Here is a 17343-nt window from a genome sequence, read left to right as displayed (position 1 = left end):
AGAATGATTGTGAGCTTAGCAGATGATTTGGGATATTTTTACGGTTGGTGTTACATGAGCTTAAGAATAATTTTTGTTGAACTGACTTCGGTATTATGGCAGTATTAGAGTATGGGTATTGTGAGATATGGAATGTTTTGTTCTATGGATTTGAGCCAAGTGGGGGAGCCTGCTGCTGACGGTTTAATTTCATGGCTATAGGTAAAATTTTAGTTTTGGTCTGACGCATACTTGTGGGTTAGTGATGACTTACAAAGGTTGAGATCTAGAAAGACTAGAAAAATGAAATTCCTGAATACGTATTATATTGCGCTTTATGAGTATATAAAAATCATGGAATGATTAAGTTGTTATTTGAAGGATGTAGTGCGCACAAAGTATGAATCTGATTGATGATGTTAAGGCAGGATTACTTTGTTAGGTGTTGCTGTGATAATGGGGCATGTGTCTTTCGGCTCGTTTGGGCGGTGTAATTTGAATTTGAGCAAAGTGGGTAACTCTCGAGAAGGTGCTAATGGAGTAAAAAAAAATTATAAGTGGCAATTGAAAATTTTTCGGATTCGTATATCGATAGAATCAGTTATTTACATTGGATGATGTCGCGACTTGCGGTAATTCTATATGACTATGGATTTTATATTTTAGTATAAGAAAAGGAAAGAGGAACAATTTTAAATTCACATAAAGTCTTTCAGAGTGGATGTTTTGGTTGTGGTTCTTTTGGGGTACTTAAGAGGGAATTCAGCGGCATATGGGCCTTAGAGCGTTGTGGTTATATGCTAGGATTCGTGGGGTGAGTTATGGTTAAAGATCATGGTGTTTTAGCAAGGAAAAGTATCAATTTGAAAACAAATTTGGAAGGGACTCGGAGAAAAAGGACAACTTGGTAGTAGGTTGGACCAGTATGGTAATGAATATGATCGGTTCTTTGGGTACTTATCATGTGGGGGTTTTCTACAGGTGCTTTGGGGCAATACTCTTGGGTTTGGCGACCTGCGTGGGTTGGTTGAGTTAGAGAGATTCAGTTCCGATGGCTTGATTATGTGCAAATGGACTCTAAGGCATTCTAGAGGATTTCTACCATGGTTTGAGATGGATATTTCCGCCGGCCTGAGGAATATGTTGAGTATTATGATTTTCTACCGGATGGGATCAAATGGAAGGCTTCTGGCAGATCGGATATGTATTCTACTTGTGACTCAGAATGATTATGAGGTTCTCATATTTTTCATATGATGGCATGATAGATGTGGTGTGTTGTGTGGGATTAAGATTTGCGTGTGAAAGGTCACGATTTAGTTTTAAAGGGGAGGTCATAAATTCTTAGAGGAGCTGGACGATTTTCGCCGTTTCGATGAATGCTATAACTATTTGGTATTGCGTGAGTAGAGTGTACATTTCAGAAGGCACACTATGTTTTGAATTATGGATATGTCATAGGTATTGCGACACTCTCCTGGTTGATCGACTGCTGATTTTAAGATGTTGCTATGTTGCACGAAAGAATGGGATAAGTATTCCTCGTTGTATAAGAGATGTGTTAGACATTCAGGCGGTGGAGATGGGATCAGAAATGGTGATTCGTGTGTTCTATGGATTTGGAGACTGGGCGTTTTTCGGAGCGGATTGTTTCATGGTTATGTTCTTTCAGGTTTTGTGTGGCATTGTGTCATTTGTTTCTCTGTGGTTATTGATTTTCAGCATGGTGGCTCGACGTATATAATATGGACCAGCATTTGGATGGGGTCATGCATTTCAGTGGAGCTATGTTAAGGCATGAACCTTGTGTTAGAATCGTGTGATGGAGTTTTAGCATTTCATTGTGACGGTACTTGTTAATCTTGCGGGACAGTTCTCTCATTTGAGTCATTTTCCATGACTGAGTACATTTGAATTGTTGCGTATTGGTGCATGGATGGCACGGTTTGTGGCTATGAGTTATATTGGTGTGGCATGTCTGTGGGATAGTTGTGTTTAATAATATAAGGTCATTGGACGTAGAATGGGTACTATCAGGTTCGATTACGTTATATTCGTGAGGATAATATTGAAAGTCGGCTTAGAAAGTGATTATGGTTCTAGTTGGGGAAAGAGAGCTCCATGACTTGTTGATCTGATAAGGGGTCATGAGATTTCTGCGTGTTTCTTTCATTATCAGCAGTGTAAGAAGGTTTTGGAACGAGGTTTTCTTTGATATGGGATTTTATACTAGTACCGGGTTAGTTTTGAATAGTCATTCTGATCGGGAATAGAGCGACGACCATGTGAGTTATGTTGTACGTTACGTGATTATATCTGGGGTCATGGTTATGGCTTGATACAGCTTGTTCAGACTCATACGGTGCGTTGATGTGAGATTCGGGTCTTGAAAAGAAATTATGAAGGTTGGAAATTGAATTTCAAGGTTTATGGGCTAAGGTTAAATTAATGACTTTCAATTATATTGTGTTGGCAGGCCTATACAATCTACACAGAATATGGTGACGTGGGATCACCCCTGGGTATGTGCGTGGTAAGATGGAATAGTTATTTGATGGTTTGGAAACAACTCTTGTCACGTTAGAGGACAAACGTATTTTTAAGTGGGGGAGAATGTAACGACCCGGCCAGTTATTTTGAGTATTTTAGCCCCATTCCCCCATTTACTGCTCAACTTATACTTTAGAGTTGTTTTATGACTTACCAGATTAGTTGGTTTGGGTACGGAAGGATTTCGGAGCGAAATGAGACACTTAGTCTCACAATTGAAAACTTAAGTTGAAAAAATAGACCGGATATTGACTTATGTGTAAACGACCTCGGATTTGAATTCTGGCGATTCTAATAGCTCTGTATGGTGATTTTGGACTTAGGAGCATGTCCGAAATATTTTTTTGAGGTCCGTAGTGGAATTAGGCTTGAAATATCGAAAGTTGAATTTTTTGGAAAGTTTGACTGGGGTGGTTGACTTTTTGATATCGGAGTCGGAATCCGATTATGGAAACTAGAATAGCTTCGTTATGTCATTTATAACTTGTGTGCAAAATTTGAAGTTATTCTGGATTGATTCGATGTGTTTCGGCACAAGTTATAGAATTTGAAAGTTCAAAATTCATAGATTTTGATTTGAGGTGTGATTCGTCATTTTGACGTTGTTTAATATAATTTGAGGCCTCGAGTAGGTCTTATTATGTTATGGAACTTGTCGGTATATTTGGACGGGGTCCCGAGTGGCTCGGGTGAGTTTCAGACGAAGTTCAGATCATTTTGCATTTCATGTTCCATTGCTGAGTATTTCTGGTTCTGGTGTGACCGCACCTGCGGAATGTTGGGCGTAGCTGAGGTGCCGCAAAGGCGACAGTAGTACCACAAAAGCGTGAAGGGGAGCTGGGCGTGAGGATCGCAGATGCGGGTGCTTGGACGCATCTGCGCAACCGCATATGCGGTTCATGTGCTGAGAAGCAAGAATCGCATATGCGACCATGGCCATCGCATAAACGGTCTGGGTCGCAAATGCATTCCTGTTTCCGCAAAAGCGAGGGTCGCAGATGCGACCTCTTGTCCGTAGATGCGGAAGTCGCTGGGCAGAAGCTTAAATTCGGGGTTTCGCTATTTTTAGCCATTTTCGTATTTTGGAGCTCGGTTTGGGCGATTTTGGAGAGGAAGTTTTTCACACAACTTGGGGTAAGTGTTCTTGACTCCCTTGTGAGTATATTCCATGAATTAATCTTAGTTTTTGGCGTTAGATTATTGATTTTTCAAGAGAAATCGAAGGAATTTTCTACAATTTCATAAAATGAATTTTCGAGCTTTGAACACCGATTCAGAGTCAGATTTGAGTGAAATTAGTATGGTTGAACTTGTGATTGGATGAGTTGTTGGATTTTGTGAGTTTTATTGGATTACGAGACGTGGGCCCCACATGCGACTTTTGGAGTGTAATTTCGGATTTTGTGGGAAAATATTATTATTTTGATATGGAATTAATTCCTATAATTGTGTGGACTGAATCAAATTTATTGTGGCTAGATTCGAGCCGCTCAGAAGTTGATACGCGCAGAATGGAATTTCTAGAGCATTTTTTAGCTTGCTCGACATTGGATTCGTCTTGTTCGAGGTAAGTAACTCTTCTAATCTTTGAGCTGAGGGTATAAACCCTGAATATAGGTGTTATGTGTTTGGTTTTGAGGTGACGCACATGCTAGGTGAAGGGCGTGTGGGCGTGCACCGTGTGAGTTGTGACTCTGTTATTTCTGTGGTACTGTGTAGTTACCAAAACTTGTCTGAAATCATGAAATCTCTACGTACTAGAGATATCAAAATGTGATTCATGCTATAAACTATGTTTAGGCCACATGCTTATCATGTTGGGACCCACCAAGGTCATTTGTGTTGTTGAGTTATCTTCTTTCATTGCATTACATACTCAGTCATATGCATTCATATGTATATCATATCTCAGTCTCTGTTGTTATTTATTGATACATCATATCATCATTTTTGGGCTACTTTCATGATATTGTGAGCCCGTGAGAGAGAGACTGGAGAGATTGATGAATGAGTGAGGCCGAGGGCCTCATTGATTCTGATATTGATACTATGGCACGTGAGTTGTCCGTACGGACTATAGCGCTGGGGCTAAAGGAGCCCCTCCGGAGTCTACACACACCTTGTGAGGGCGGTTGATATTATTAAGGGATGGATCTTCCCTAGACATGGATCTTGCCCGAAGCATTATATACCGCGAGATAGATCTTCTCCATTGGCTGGATTGGCCCTACTCGGTACTGAGTGACTGATGATCAGTTGATGTGTAATTTTCGGGATGGATATTCCCTGGGCCAGATTGGCCATATATACAGTACCGAGTAATTGAGCATGATGAGTGGAATGTGTGAGAAAGTGAGATTTAGTACTCTGAGAGTGTGAGTACATGAGTTCATCTCTAAGATACATTGCATTGGCATGCACACATGACATACAAACATAGAGATGTGTTTTCCTCATACTGTACGGTATCACGTCATTCATGGTTTCTCACACATATTGGCATATGGGCATGGTGATGCATTTCACACTGGCTATCTGGAAAGAAAATGAAATAACTTGTTTATTATTGAAAGAATTTTTGGGAAAAAAATAACTGTTTTCAAACTTATTTATATTTTTGGTAACTTCGATAAACGATTTGGATTTTCACTGATACACTGGAAAGGCAGAATTATTTTCAGAAACCATGATTTCGCTGAGCATTTATTCTTTGAGTTACTTCTTTTATTACTCGCTTTATGTTGTTATGAGCTGTTATTGGTTATTGAAGCTGGACCCTGACATTGGTACAAGCTCGTCACTACTTTCAACATAAGGTTAGGTTTGTTATTTTTTGAGTACATGAGGTCGGTTGTACTCATACTATACTTCTGCACCTTGCGTGTAGATATTGGCTGATGATGTTACTGTGTTCGTTGGGAACTGGATCTGAAGATGTACCTGCGTTCCGGTTGTAGCTGCCTTTTGTTCATGGTATCCTTAGATTTATAAAAATCTCTTTATGTATATTTCGAACAGATGATGTATTTAATTCATACCAGTTTTGTAAACTCTATTCCTAGAAGCTCGTGATTTGTGCTACCAGTTCTTGGGGAATGTATAAAATTTAGATATTTTCTTTTACTTAATTACCTTGTTAAATTTTATTGGAATTGGATAGTTGATAACTGGCTTACCTAGCGGGTTGGGTTAGGTGCCATCTCGACTAGTTAGATTTTGGGTCGTGACACCTTTTTACCATGACAGTTGAGTTTATAGCATATTATGAGAAATCTGATTATGGAATATGATTGCAAAATTTTGTCCCTCGCTGAAAATTTATGAATAAACTTAAACTAACACTTAAGTTATTATTTGATAATAAGTTAGCAATCTTGTATTCCAATAACAACATAAGTTTGACAAAAATCAAGGCACATTGACATAAAGTTCCTGATTGTTAAAGAGAGAATTCAGAGTGGTTGGTGTCTGTAGAACATATTGGTACAAACTCCTTGATTGTGGATCCACTTACTAAGTGACCACCACCCAAGATCTACATGAGCACACTGCTCATACGGGTGTTATGTTATTTATGGATATTCAGTTTCACTAGGAGTTTTTAACCTTTTAAATGTTCTTTATAGACACAATTTGGTTTTCAGTGTAAGGTTTCAGATTATTTCAGTTTAAGAATAATTGAGGTTATTTCTGTAAAAATAAAGTATTCAGTTTATTTTTCACTCTTATTTTTCAGTTGGACCAGTTGGAGATAGGCATGCTCGATCACATTGCATGTAATTTTAATTCTACACATCCATACTTGATCTATTTTATTTGATTATGTTGGTATTAGTGATAAAGGAAGGTTTAGTTACGATAAATACAACAAAAGCCGCATTGGTCCAATATTGGCATGATTGATGGACGAGATTATTCGGAGATACTTTTGGTTTATAATAGCAAATATTTTCGAGCTCATAAAGTGACATACAATTATAAAACAGGACATACGAGGGCTTGAAACCACGTAATGTTTTCAATATTTGTGTCCACCAAAACGTCTGTGTCTTCGCTGAAAGTTACATATTGCCTCCTCAAGATCTTCTTCTCCAAAATCGGCAAACAATGTCTTGGTGAAGTAGTATTCAGAATAAGCTAACTGCCACAACAAGAAGTTACTGACTCGTTGTTCGCCCCCAGTTCTTGTGAGTAAATCGGGGTTGGCAATACTGAGACACTTGCTTTCAAATTCTTGGTCAAATAAATTCTTGTTAATGTCTTCTAGCTGTAGAGAACCATTCATTACTTTACTGGCAATGCTTTTTGTTGCCTGTAATATGTCATAATGTCCTCCATAGTTTAGTGCAATCACAAGGTGAAGTCCGTCGGCCTTTGTTGTCTCCTCGGTCAATTCTATGCGTTTTTGCAAAGTGATGGGAAGGTTGGATCTACACCCAATGATAGATATTCGTAGCCCAAACCTATTGATTGAAGGCAATGATCAAGTCAAGACAAAGTTAACCTGGCACAGAAACTCGGTGGAATTCATAAAGTGTTTTATTTCTGCCGTTTGAAGAAAATTATTCTATCCAGTTCTTAGTTCTATACCATCAAAATTGAGGCATGCACGCATACATTTCCGTGAAAAGACCTCACAAAACTAAGGACTTTACCAATCCTTTGTAAATCATGTGTGCTCACCAACAAACTAAAGAGAGAAAGTAGTCCATACACTCAAATATTATTTCAAGTATATTTTAAGGACTCTCAAATTAAAAGAATTTGCTCACTCTTGCAAAGAACTCATATACCACCCAAGTTAGTACCACAGGCTTGCCCGTTGTCACGATCCCAATTTTTTCCCATAGGATGTCGTGATGACACCTAGTCTTTAAGACTAGGTAAGCCTAACACTTATTGAATAAATAAAAAAATTAAACCAATAACTATTAAATATGAAACCAAAATTTCTATACAAAGTCAAAAATTTCAAAACCGACAGTACAAGTCATAAGTTCTACTGAGTTCGCTAGAAAATCTCTATGTACAACTATTCCGGAATAGAAATAAATTGTACACAAATAACTTTTGAAGGTGACTCCGAACCTGCTAACGCAACAACAGGTATACCTTGATGTCTCCACAACAATATTTGATCTGCTATCTAACAATCCACAAACTACGAAGTACCTGGATCTACACAAAAATATGAAGAAGTGTAGTATGAGTACACCACGGTCGATACCCAGTAAGTATTAAGACTAACCTCGGTGGAGTAGTAACGAGGTACAAGTCAAGACACAAAGTAACATGTGCAGTATAGAAGTATAAAGCTAATAATTGAAAGCAGAAATCAGTAAATGACAATAAAATCAACATGTAATATAAACAGTAAAGCAACAAGAACATCGAGAAGTATCGTTGAAACCAAATAAGAAACACATAGGACAATCAATTAATCAAGTCATGCTAACACAAGAATCACAACAAAATGACCCCGTGATACCTCATCTCATAGTCACAAGTCAAAGGTCCCAATCCATCATCATGTACTTATGGCACTTCGTTCCCATATCTCGAATCACAATCGCACGGATAACTCACGTGCCAATATCTCAATCCTCCCGGTATGATCACAGGCTCACATTCACAATCCGCCCGGCCTGGTCACAAGCTCACAATCACAATCCACCTGGCATGACCACATGCTCACAATCACAATCCACCGCGCATGGTCATAGGCTCATAATCATAATCCGCCCGGCATGGTCGCAGGCTCAATATCAACATGAAAACAAATAATAAAAGAACATATGTGCATGATCAATAAAATGTCAAGTTTCATACTCCTAAGCTAGTATAAGTGGCATGCTACCGTGTAAGCTTGTTCGAGTATACTACTGCAGTCAAAGTCAACAACTAATATCAAAAACATCGAGTAGCTCATGGAAACAACAAAGCAAGTCACGTAAGGTGTATGACAAACACAAGTAAAAAGCACACCATCACACGAAAATCACCAACACAATGTCTCCAAACAATCACACACCATCCCTCACCTTGCCACCCTTATCTCTCTGATAGCCACCCGTATCACTCTGTGTAATAGCCACCCTTATCACTCACTGCTGACAATAACATTTGCCACCCTTATCTCTCCGATAGCCACCTGTAACACTTTGTATAATATCTACCTTTATCACTCCGTACATTCAACAACGGTGATATGCCACATTTATGCTCCGCATAACAACAACGGTGAAATGCCACCCTTATACTCCACATAACAACAACGGTGAAATACCACCCTTATACTCCACATAACAACAACGGTAAAATGACACCCTTATACTTCGCATAACAACAACCAAAACCACACAATAATTCATAACTGCTAACATCACAACAACACGGGGTATCAACTCGTAACACAAGTGCCCATAGGCCCCAACCTTTCCAAAGATCCAACAATATCAATATTTTCACAACAAATAGCACACGGTTCAAACACAATGTGTATAAAATCTCAATAACAACAACATGAATGAAAGATATGGCACGAACTAGTACTATGTCTAAATGCATGAGAATAACCCGGCAACAAAAGGAATTTCATGTACAACAACTTCAACAAAGAATAACTCCACAATAAAAGAAATCACATAATAATAAAATAATAACAACTTCATATAAGGCATATAATATCAAACTCGACAAGTAAAGAATGTGACATGTAACAACAACTAAGAATAAAGCATGTGATAATAGACATGACGAATAAAAGATGCAACATGTGCTAACAATCAAATGAATAGATGAAAGAAGCCTAAGTGTCTAAACTGGTCAATTTCCATATATAAGCCTGAGTATGTACTCGTGACCTCGCGTACATGACTTTCACATAATACAATTAGCACAAACGACTCAAATCCTAAGGGGTAGTTCCCTCACACAAATTTAGGCGACATACTTACCTCAAAGAATCCAAATCGATACTCTACAATGACCTTCTCGTGTGAAACAATCTCTGGATGGCTCAAATCTAGTCAAAATAACTTAATATTATGAATAAAACCATAGGAAACAATTCCGAATAATTAAGTTTCGATCTTTAATGGAAATAAAAAGTCAACCCAAAAAGTAAACCCCAGGATCGCACCTTGGAATCCAACAAAATTCATCAAATTTGAACATCCATTCAATTACGAGTCCAGCCATACTAATTTCATCCAATTTCGACTCCGAATCGATGTTCAAAACCCAATTATTCTCTTTAGAAAAGTTTTTGATAAAACCCCCAATTCTCCAATCAAAATATGGATTAATTCTTAAATGAACTTCTGTAATCATATTAAAGTATAAATTTTATAGTTATATATTGAACCCCATAAAAAGACAAGAAGAACGCCGCGAAAATTACCTCAGTCGGAACACTATATCTCAAAATATCAAAAGAACGCGGTTTGATTTTCTTATACACATGGATTTTCGCCTTTGCGAAAAATCCGCACCTGGGCATTTCCAGCTGTCATTTCCTCTTTTGCGGACAATTTCTCGCACCTGCAGGGTCGCACATGCGGACCCAACTTCACATCTGCGAAGCACCAACACATATCTCTTCTCCGACACTAAAATGAGCATAACTCTATAATATGATGTTCAAATTCGACGATTCTTTTTGCTATGGTTCTGTAACTAAGATACTGATCTAATGCTTCAATCAAAATAGAAAATCGACCTTATTTGCTTAATGTGGTACCATTTATGCTTGAAAAATAAAGTCGAAACATAAAAAACGAGCACAACATAACCCAAACCTATCCGAAATTCACCCGAACCCCTCGGGACCCCGTCCGAACATACCAATAAGTCCAAAAACATAACATAGACCTACTCGAGGTCTCAAACCACATCAAACAATATCAAAAGTACGAATGGCATCTCAAATCGAACTTAATGAACTTATGAACTTTCCACTTCTACAACTTGCGCCGAATTATATCAACTCAACAATGAATGAAGTCAAATTTTGCATGCAAATTCTAAATGACACAACAAAGCTATACCAACTCCCGGAATCGAAATCTGAACCTGATATCAATAAAGCAACTACCGGTCAAACCTCTCAACCTTCCAAACCTTCGACTTTCCAACTTTCGCCAAAATGTATCAAATCACCCTACGGACCTCCAAATCCATACATACGCCTAAGTCCAAAATCACCATATAAATCTATTGGATTCATCCAAATACCATTCAGAAGTCGTCTACACAAAAGTCAAACTCCGGTGAAATCTTGCCACTTAAGCTTCTAAAATAAGAATTATTCTTTCAAATCAATCCCAAATCATCCGAAAAATGAACACGGACGCACACACAAGTCATGATACACAATACGAAGCTGCTTAAGACTTTAAGCCACATAAAAGAATGTGAATTCTCAAAATGACCGGTCGGGGCGTTATATTCTCCTCCTCTTAAACAAACGTTCATCCTCAAACGTGCCAAGAACCCTTCCGAAGTCATCAAATCACTGAATGTACTCACAATACATGTACTCGCAGGTGATCCCACATCACTCCAATACACATAGGCCCAACAACACCATCTCAACTGAAACTTATTCCTTCTACCCACACTAATAAACCTTAGAACCAAAATTTTCACCATCTGATCATTTCCCAAATACTCGATTCCTACATCAACACACGGTATCAGCCTCAACTAGCTGTAACAACTCATGCCTGCACCCACGAGATACAGCCACATGGCGTAACACATCACGCATATGCCCATAACAACATCTCTGACCACCATAGCTGCCCATAATCAAATCCAGCACCGACAATTAATCTCATATCAGCTAGAACCATGTTCCAAACCTTCACAACACTAACGACGATGCAAGAAACATGAAAATTATATGACCATTCACTCCACACACCTTGCAATCTAAAACCCAATAAGCACAACTCGAATAGGACTGAATATGCAAAGAGAAACACATGAGAGAACTATCAAATAAGACCGACAAGCACAACTCCCTATCAGTACCATGCTACGAATCAATACCACCATGGAGAATCAAAACACATGAACTAATCACAAGGATCTCATCCTAATATAACTCCACCGCAATATGTAGCCCGGTTCAGACACATCAAATCACATGAACACGTGAGGATCCTATCCTCAGCTATGAATCACAAGTAGAATACATACCACACCAATTGAAAACTTCCACTAACTCTATTATGCAAACAAAATCACAACACGTAACGGACTCCCCATACCGATAGAGCACCTAAATCACAAATCGTAATCAAACCATCCAGAAATTACATCAACACCTACCGTAATGAGTAACATAAAGTCACTTCTAGTTTCATAGCTCACAATAGTGAATCAAGACGAAATGATAGACACGACTACCACTATAGAATCTTCCAACAGGGGTAAACACATAAGTAGAGTACAAAATCACGAAACCCATCCGTATGTGAAGCAAGATAGGAGGACTCACCTCGATAAGCAGAACCGAATCAAAATAAAAATGATGATCCTCTATAAAATCGAAACCATACCTGTAACGAAACCATCTGGTGCAGCAGCCTCAGCCATACCACTGAAAGCATATCAACGGGATGGGCCTCCCCTTATAGGGCGCCCTCTACCCGCCTGTCCTCCCCCCAGCTGGTTGTACAAATGGAGTAACAAATGGAATGAAGCCCATAGCTTGAGTGATCTGATAAAATATGCCACTCCCAAGTCTGGGACAATCTCTCATGATGTGTCTAGTATCACCATACTCACAACAACTCCTCTGCGGGAGTGGCTTCTTATACTGAGTCTGTGCCAGATAACTGAAATAACCACTATAGGAACCCCGTGTAGGTGGCGCACTAAAATATGACTGCCCCATATAAGTACCCTGACTAACTAGAGCACCATGAGTACTCTGAAGTGCGGGCTGCACTGGCCGACTGCCCGAGTATCCGCCATGATGGGTCATCGCGAAAGAGTAGAATCCACTGAATCCTCCAAAACCTTGAGACCCCTTGGTCTCATGTTCCTCCCACTCCTCACCCCGGATACACTCTAACTTCCTAGCAATCTCCACAACCTCCTGAAATGGAGTATCAGTCTCCAACTCCTGAGCTGTGCTGAATCTAAGACCGTAACCGAGCCCCTCATTAAAACTGCAGACTCGCTCTCTGACTGTAGAAACCAAAGTAGGTTCTTGACGAGATAACTCACTGAACCTGATGGTATAATTTGACACCGTCATGGTGCCCTGACACAGCTACTCAAACTCTACATGCCACGTATCCCGAAGTGTCTGGGAAACAAACTCCCTAAACAATATCTCTGAAAATTAAGCCCAAGTGGGTGGTGCTGCATCGGTAGGTCTACCCTTCTCATAAACCTGCCACCACTGATACGCTACTCTCGATAGCTGAAATCTAGGAAAATCAACTCTGCTCACCTCCACAATACCCATGGTACGGAGAATACGATGACACTTCTCTACAAATCCCTACGTATCCTCGGTAGATGTGGCACTAAAAGTAGGTGGACTATACCTTTTGAACCGCTAAAGCTTCTTATGCTCCTTCTTTAATGCCCCTAGACTGACCTCAAGCTGAACCGAAATATCAGGTTGTACCGGCACCACATCCGAAACATGACCAATGTTAGCCCGCTGCTCTAGAGTACGGGCGATGAGAGTCTAAGCTCCTCCCCCAATCTGCGAATTGGCTGGTGCAATAGAGATCAATCCCGCTTGAGCCAATGTACCAAACATGCTTAAGAACTGTGCTAAAGTCTCCTAAAGTCTAGGGGGTAACAACATGAGGCTCCGGGGCCTTTCCCCAACCAAAGCTACTGGCGGGTCCTCAACTTTTACTCTAACAGGTGATCTAGTGGTGGCACGTGCCCCTCCTCGACCCTGACCTCTCACGGCTCTAGCAGGGAGTGCGAGTTTCTGCTCAACTGATCTGGTAGCGCGTGTCCTCACCATCTATGAAAGCATAGAGATACAAAGGCTCAAACTTTGAAATAACTAAATCCACACGACAATAATAAAAAGAAGTGGAGATTTTTCCTAATAGTTTTGTAGCCTCTCGAAGATACGTACATACGTCTCCATACCGATCTGCAAGACTCTACTAAACTCGCTTATGACTCATAACACCTATGAACCTAGAGTTCTGATCACGACCCCGATTTCCTTCTGTAGGATGTCATGATGACGCCTAGCCTTTAAGACTAGGTAAGCCTGATACTTACTGAATAAATGGAAAAAAGTCAACCAATAACTGTTAAATATGAAATAAAAATTTCGATATAAAGATAAAAATTCCAAAACTGGTAGTACAAGTCATAAGCTCTACTGAGTTCGCTAGAAAATCTCTAAGTACAACTGTTCCAAAATAGAAATAAACTGTACAAAATAACTTCTGAAGGTGACTCCGAGACCAACAAATGCGACGGCAGGTATACCTTGAAGTATCCACAACAATATATGATCCACTATCTAACAATCCACAGGCTCCGATGTACCTGGATCTGCACAAAAATATGCAGAAGTGTAATATAAGTACACCACGGTCGATACCTAGTAAGTATCAAGACTAACCTAGGTGTAGTAGTAACGAGGTACAAGTCAAGACACTCACTAGACAAAGTAACATGTGCAGTATAGAAGTATAAAACTAATAATGGAAAGCAAAAATTAGTAAATGACAACAAATCAACAAGTGACATAAATAGTAAAGCAGCAAGAACATCGAGAAGTATTGTTGAAACCATATAAGGAACACAGAGGATAATCAATTAATCAAGCCATGCTAACACAAGATTTACAACGAAATCACCCCGTGATACCTCATCTCATAGTCACAAGTCACAGATCTCAACCCACCATCATGTACTCACGGCACCTCATGCCCACATCTCGAATAACAACTGAACGTACAGCTCGCATGCCAATATCTCAATCTGCCCGGCATGATCACATGCTCACATTCACAATCCGCCTGACATAGTCACAAGCTCACAATCACAATCCGCCTGACACCACATATTCACAATCACAATCCGTCCAGCATGGTCAAAGGCTCACAATCACAATCTACCCGGCATGGTCGCATGCTCAATATCAACATGGAAATAGATAATACAAGAACACATGGGTATGGTCAATAAATGTCAAGTTTCATGCTCCTGAGCTAATATAAGTAGCATGCTATGGTGTAAACTTGTGTGAGTGTACTACTGAAGCCCAACTCAACAAGTAATATCAAAGACATCGAGTAGCTCAACGAAACAACAAAGCAATTCACATAAGGTGTATGACGAACACAAATAAAAGCACACCATTACACCAAAATTACCAACACAATGTCTCCAAACCATCACACATCATCCCTGACATTGCCACCCTTATCTCTCTGATAGCCACCCGTATCACTCCATGTAATAGCCACCCTTATCACTCCGCCCCTGACAATAATATTTGCCACCCTTATCTCTCCGAAAGTAACTCAATAAGGAATGACAACCCCTTTTTACACACCTTCAGTTAAAATCGATTAATGACTTTCGATAACCTCAATTCTAATTAATTGTTTAATGATAAACTCAATAGTGAAAGTATTTCCATGATATGGCAAACTTCGGCTCCTAGTGTATGAATTAGGCTAACAATGAAAGAGATGTCACGTACTAGTATAATGTCTAAATGCATGAGAATAACCCGACAACAAAAGGGATATCATGTACAACAACTTCAACTAAGAATAACTCTACAATAAAAGAAACCACATAATGATAAAAGTGATAACAACTCCATAAAAAGCATATAAGAGCAAACTCGACAAGTAAAGAATGTGACATGTAACAACAACTTCAAATAAAGCATGTGATAATAGACATGACGAATAAAAGATACAACGTGTGCTAACAATTCCAAATGAATACATAAAAGAAACCTAAGAGTCTAAATCAGTCAATTTCCACATATAAGCCCGAGTACGTACTCGTCACCTCGCGTACACGGCTTTCACATAACATTATTAGCACAAATTTAGTTTTCGCACACAAATTTAGGCAAGCTACTTACCTCAAAGAAGCTAAACCGATACTCTAAAATGACCTTCTCGTGTGAAACAATCTTCGGATGGCTCAAATTTAGCCAACATAACTTAATATTATAAATAAAAACCATAGAAAATAATTCCGAATAATAAAAGTCAACCCAAAAAGTCAACCTCAGGCTCGCATCTCACAACCCGAAATGTTTTACAAAATTCTAACACCTATTCAATTATGAGTCCAACCATACTAATTTCATCCAATTCCGACTCCGAATTGATGTTCAAAATCCAATTATTCTATTTAGAAAAGTTTTTGATAAAAATGAACTTCTATAATAATATTAAAATACAAAAATTATAGTTAGATACTAACCCCCATGAAAAGTAGAGAAGAATGCCGTGAAAATTACCTCAATCGGAGCTCAAGAACCCAAGATATGCTCAAAATACCAAAAGAACGCGGTTTGATTTTTTTATACACAGGGATTTTCCCTTTTGCTATAAATAATCCGCATCTGCGCATTTTCTACTGTTATTTCCGCTGTTGTGGACCATTTCTCGCACCTACGGGGTCACAGATGCGGACCCAATTTTGCATCTGGGAAGCACCAGCGCCACCTCTCTTCTTCGACACTAAAATGAGCATAACTCCCTCATATGATCTCCAATTTCGAATATTCATTTTGTTATGGCTCTGTAATTACGATATGGGTCTAATGTCTCAATAAAAATAGAAATTGGAGCTCATTTGCTTAATGTTGTACCATTTATGCTTGAAGAAACAAAGTCGAAACATAAAAAACTAGCGCAACACAACCCAAACATATCCGAAACTCACCTGAGCCCCTCGGTACCCCGTAAGAACATACCAATAAGTCCAAAAATGTAACGCGGACCTGCTTGAGGCCTCAAATAACATCAAATAACATCAAAACTATGAATCATATCTCAAATCAAATTTAATGAACTTATGAAATTTTGACTTCTACAACTCGCGCCGAATCATATCAAATCAACCCAGAATGGAGTCAAATTTTGCATGCAAGTTCTAAATGACACAACAGAGCTATATTAACTCTCGGAATCAAAATCCGAATTCGCTATCAATAAAGTCAACTCCCGGTCAAGCCTCTCAATCTTCTAAACCTTCGACTTTCCAACTTTCGCCAAAATGCATCAAATCAACCTACGGACCTCCAAATCTAAATTCGTACATATGCCTAAATCCAAATCACCATACAAAGCTATTTGAATCATCAAAATACTATTCCGGAGTCGTCTACATAAAAATCAAACTCTTGTCAGCTCTTTTCACTTAAGCTTCGAAAACAAGAATCATTCTTCCAAATTAATCCCGAATTATCTGTAAAACCGAACCCATGATACACAATACGAAGTTGCTTGAGATCTTAAGCCACCGAACAGATCGCTAATTCTCAAAACGATCGGCCGGGTCATTACACCCATATTGTAAGACTCGACTAATTTAAGCTCGTAGAGTCTAGAATCAAGTAGGACTTTATAGGTTGTAATGTTTGTCTAAAGGACGGGTAGGATATACCTAGTAAAATAGTGAGTAACCATCCTAAATACTTTAATACACCACACTTCACTTTCAAGCACCTTCTTATCATGACCCATTTAATATCTTATCATGAAATTATACACAATTAAGTCCTTCTTCATTAAGCACATCAACATATAGATACTCACTAGCCCAGATAAAGATATGAGA

The 17343-nt window shown here is 39.0% G+C and overlaps 1 protein-coding gene across 1 annotated transcript; it reads right to left on the bottom strand.

The window, feature by feature from the left end:
* Positions 1-6547: 6547 nt before the first annotated feature.
* LOC138902279 (dimethylallylcistransferase CPT1, chloroplastic-like) lies at positions 6548-12132 on the bottom strand. Its single transcript, XM_070190122.1, has 3 exons — positions 12096-12132; positions 11326-11494; positions 6548-6992 (listed from the first exon to the last, which is right to left on the bottom strand). The coding sequence occupies exons 1-3, from the start codon at positions 12130-12132 to the stop codon at positions 6548-6550; spliced, it is 651 nt and encodes a 216-aa protein (XP_070046223.1).
* Between the last annotated feature and the right edge of the window lie 5211 nt (positions 12133-17343).

Source organism: Nicotiana tomentosiformis, chromosome 12 (assembly GCF_000390325.3).
Source record: "Nicotiana tomentosiformis chromosome 12, ASM39032v3, whole genome shotgun sequence".
In the NCBI taxonomy this organism is placed as follows: Eukaryota; Viridiplantae; Streptophyta; class Magnoliopsida; order Solanales; family Solanaceae; genus Nicotiana; species Nicotiana tomentosiformis.
This window is presented reverse-complemented; position numbering and strand designations above follow the sequence as displayed.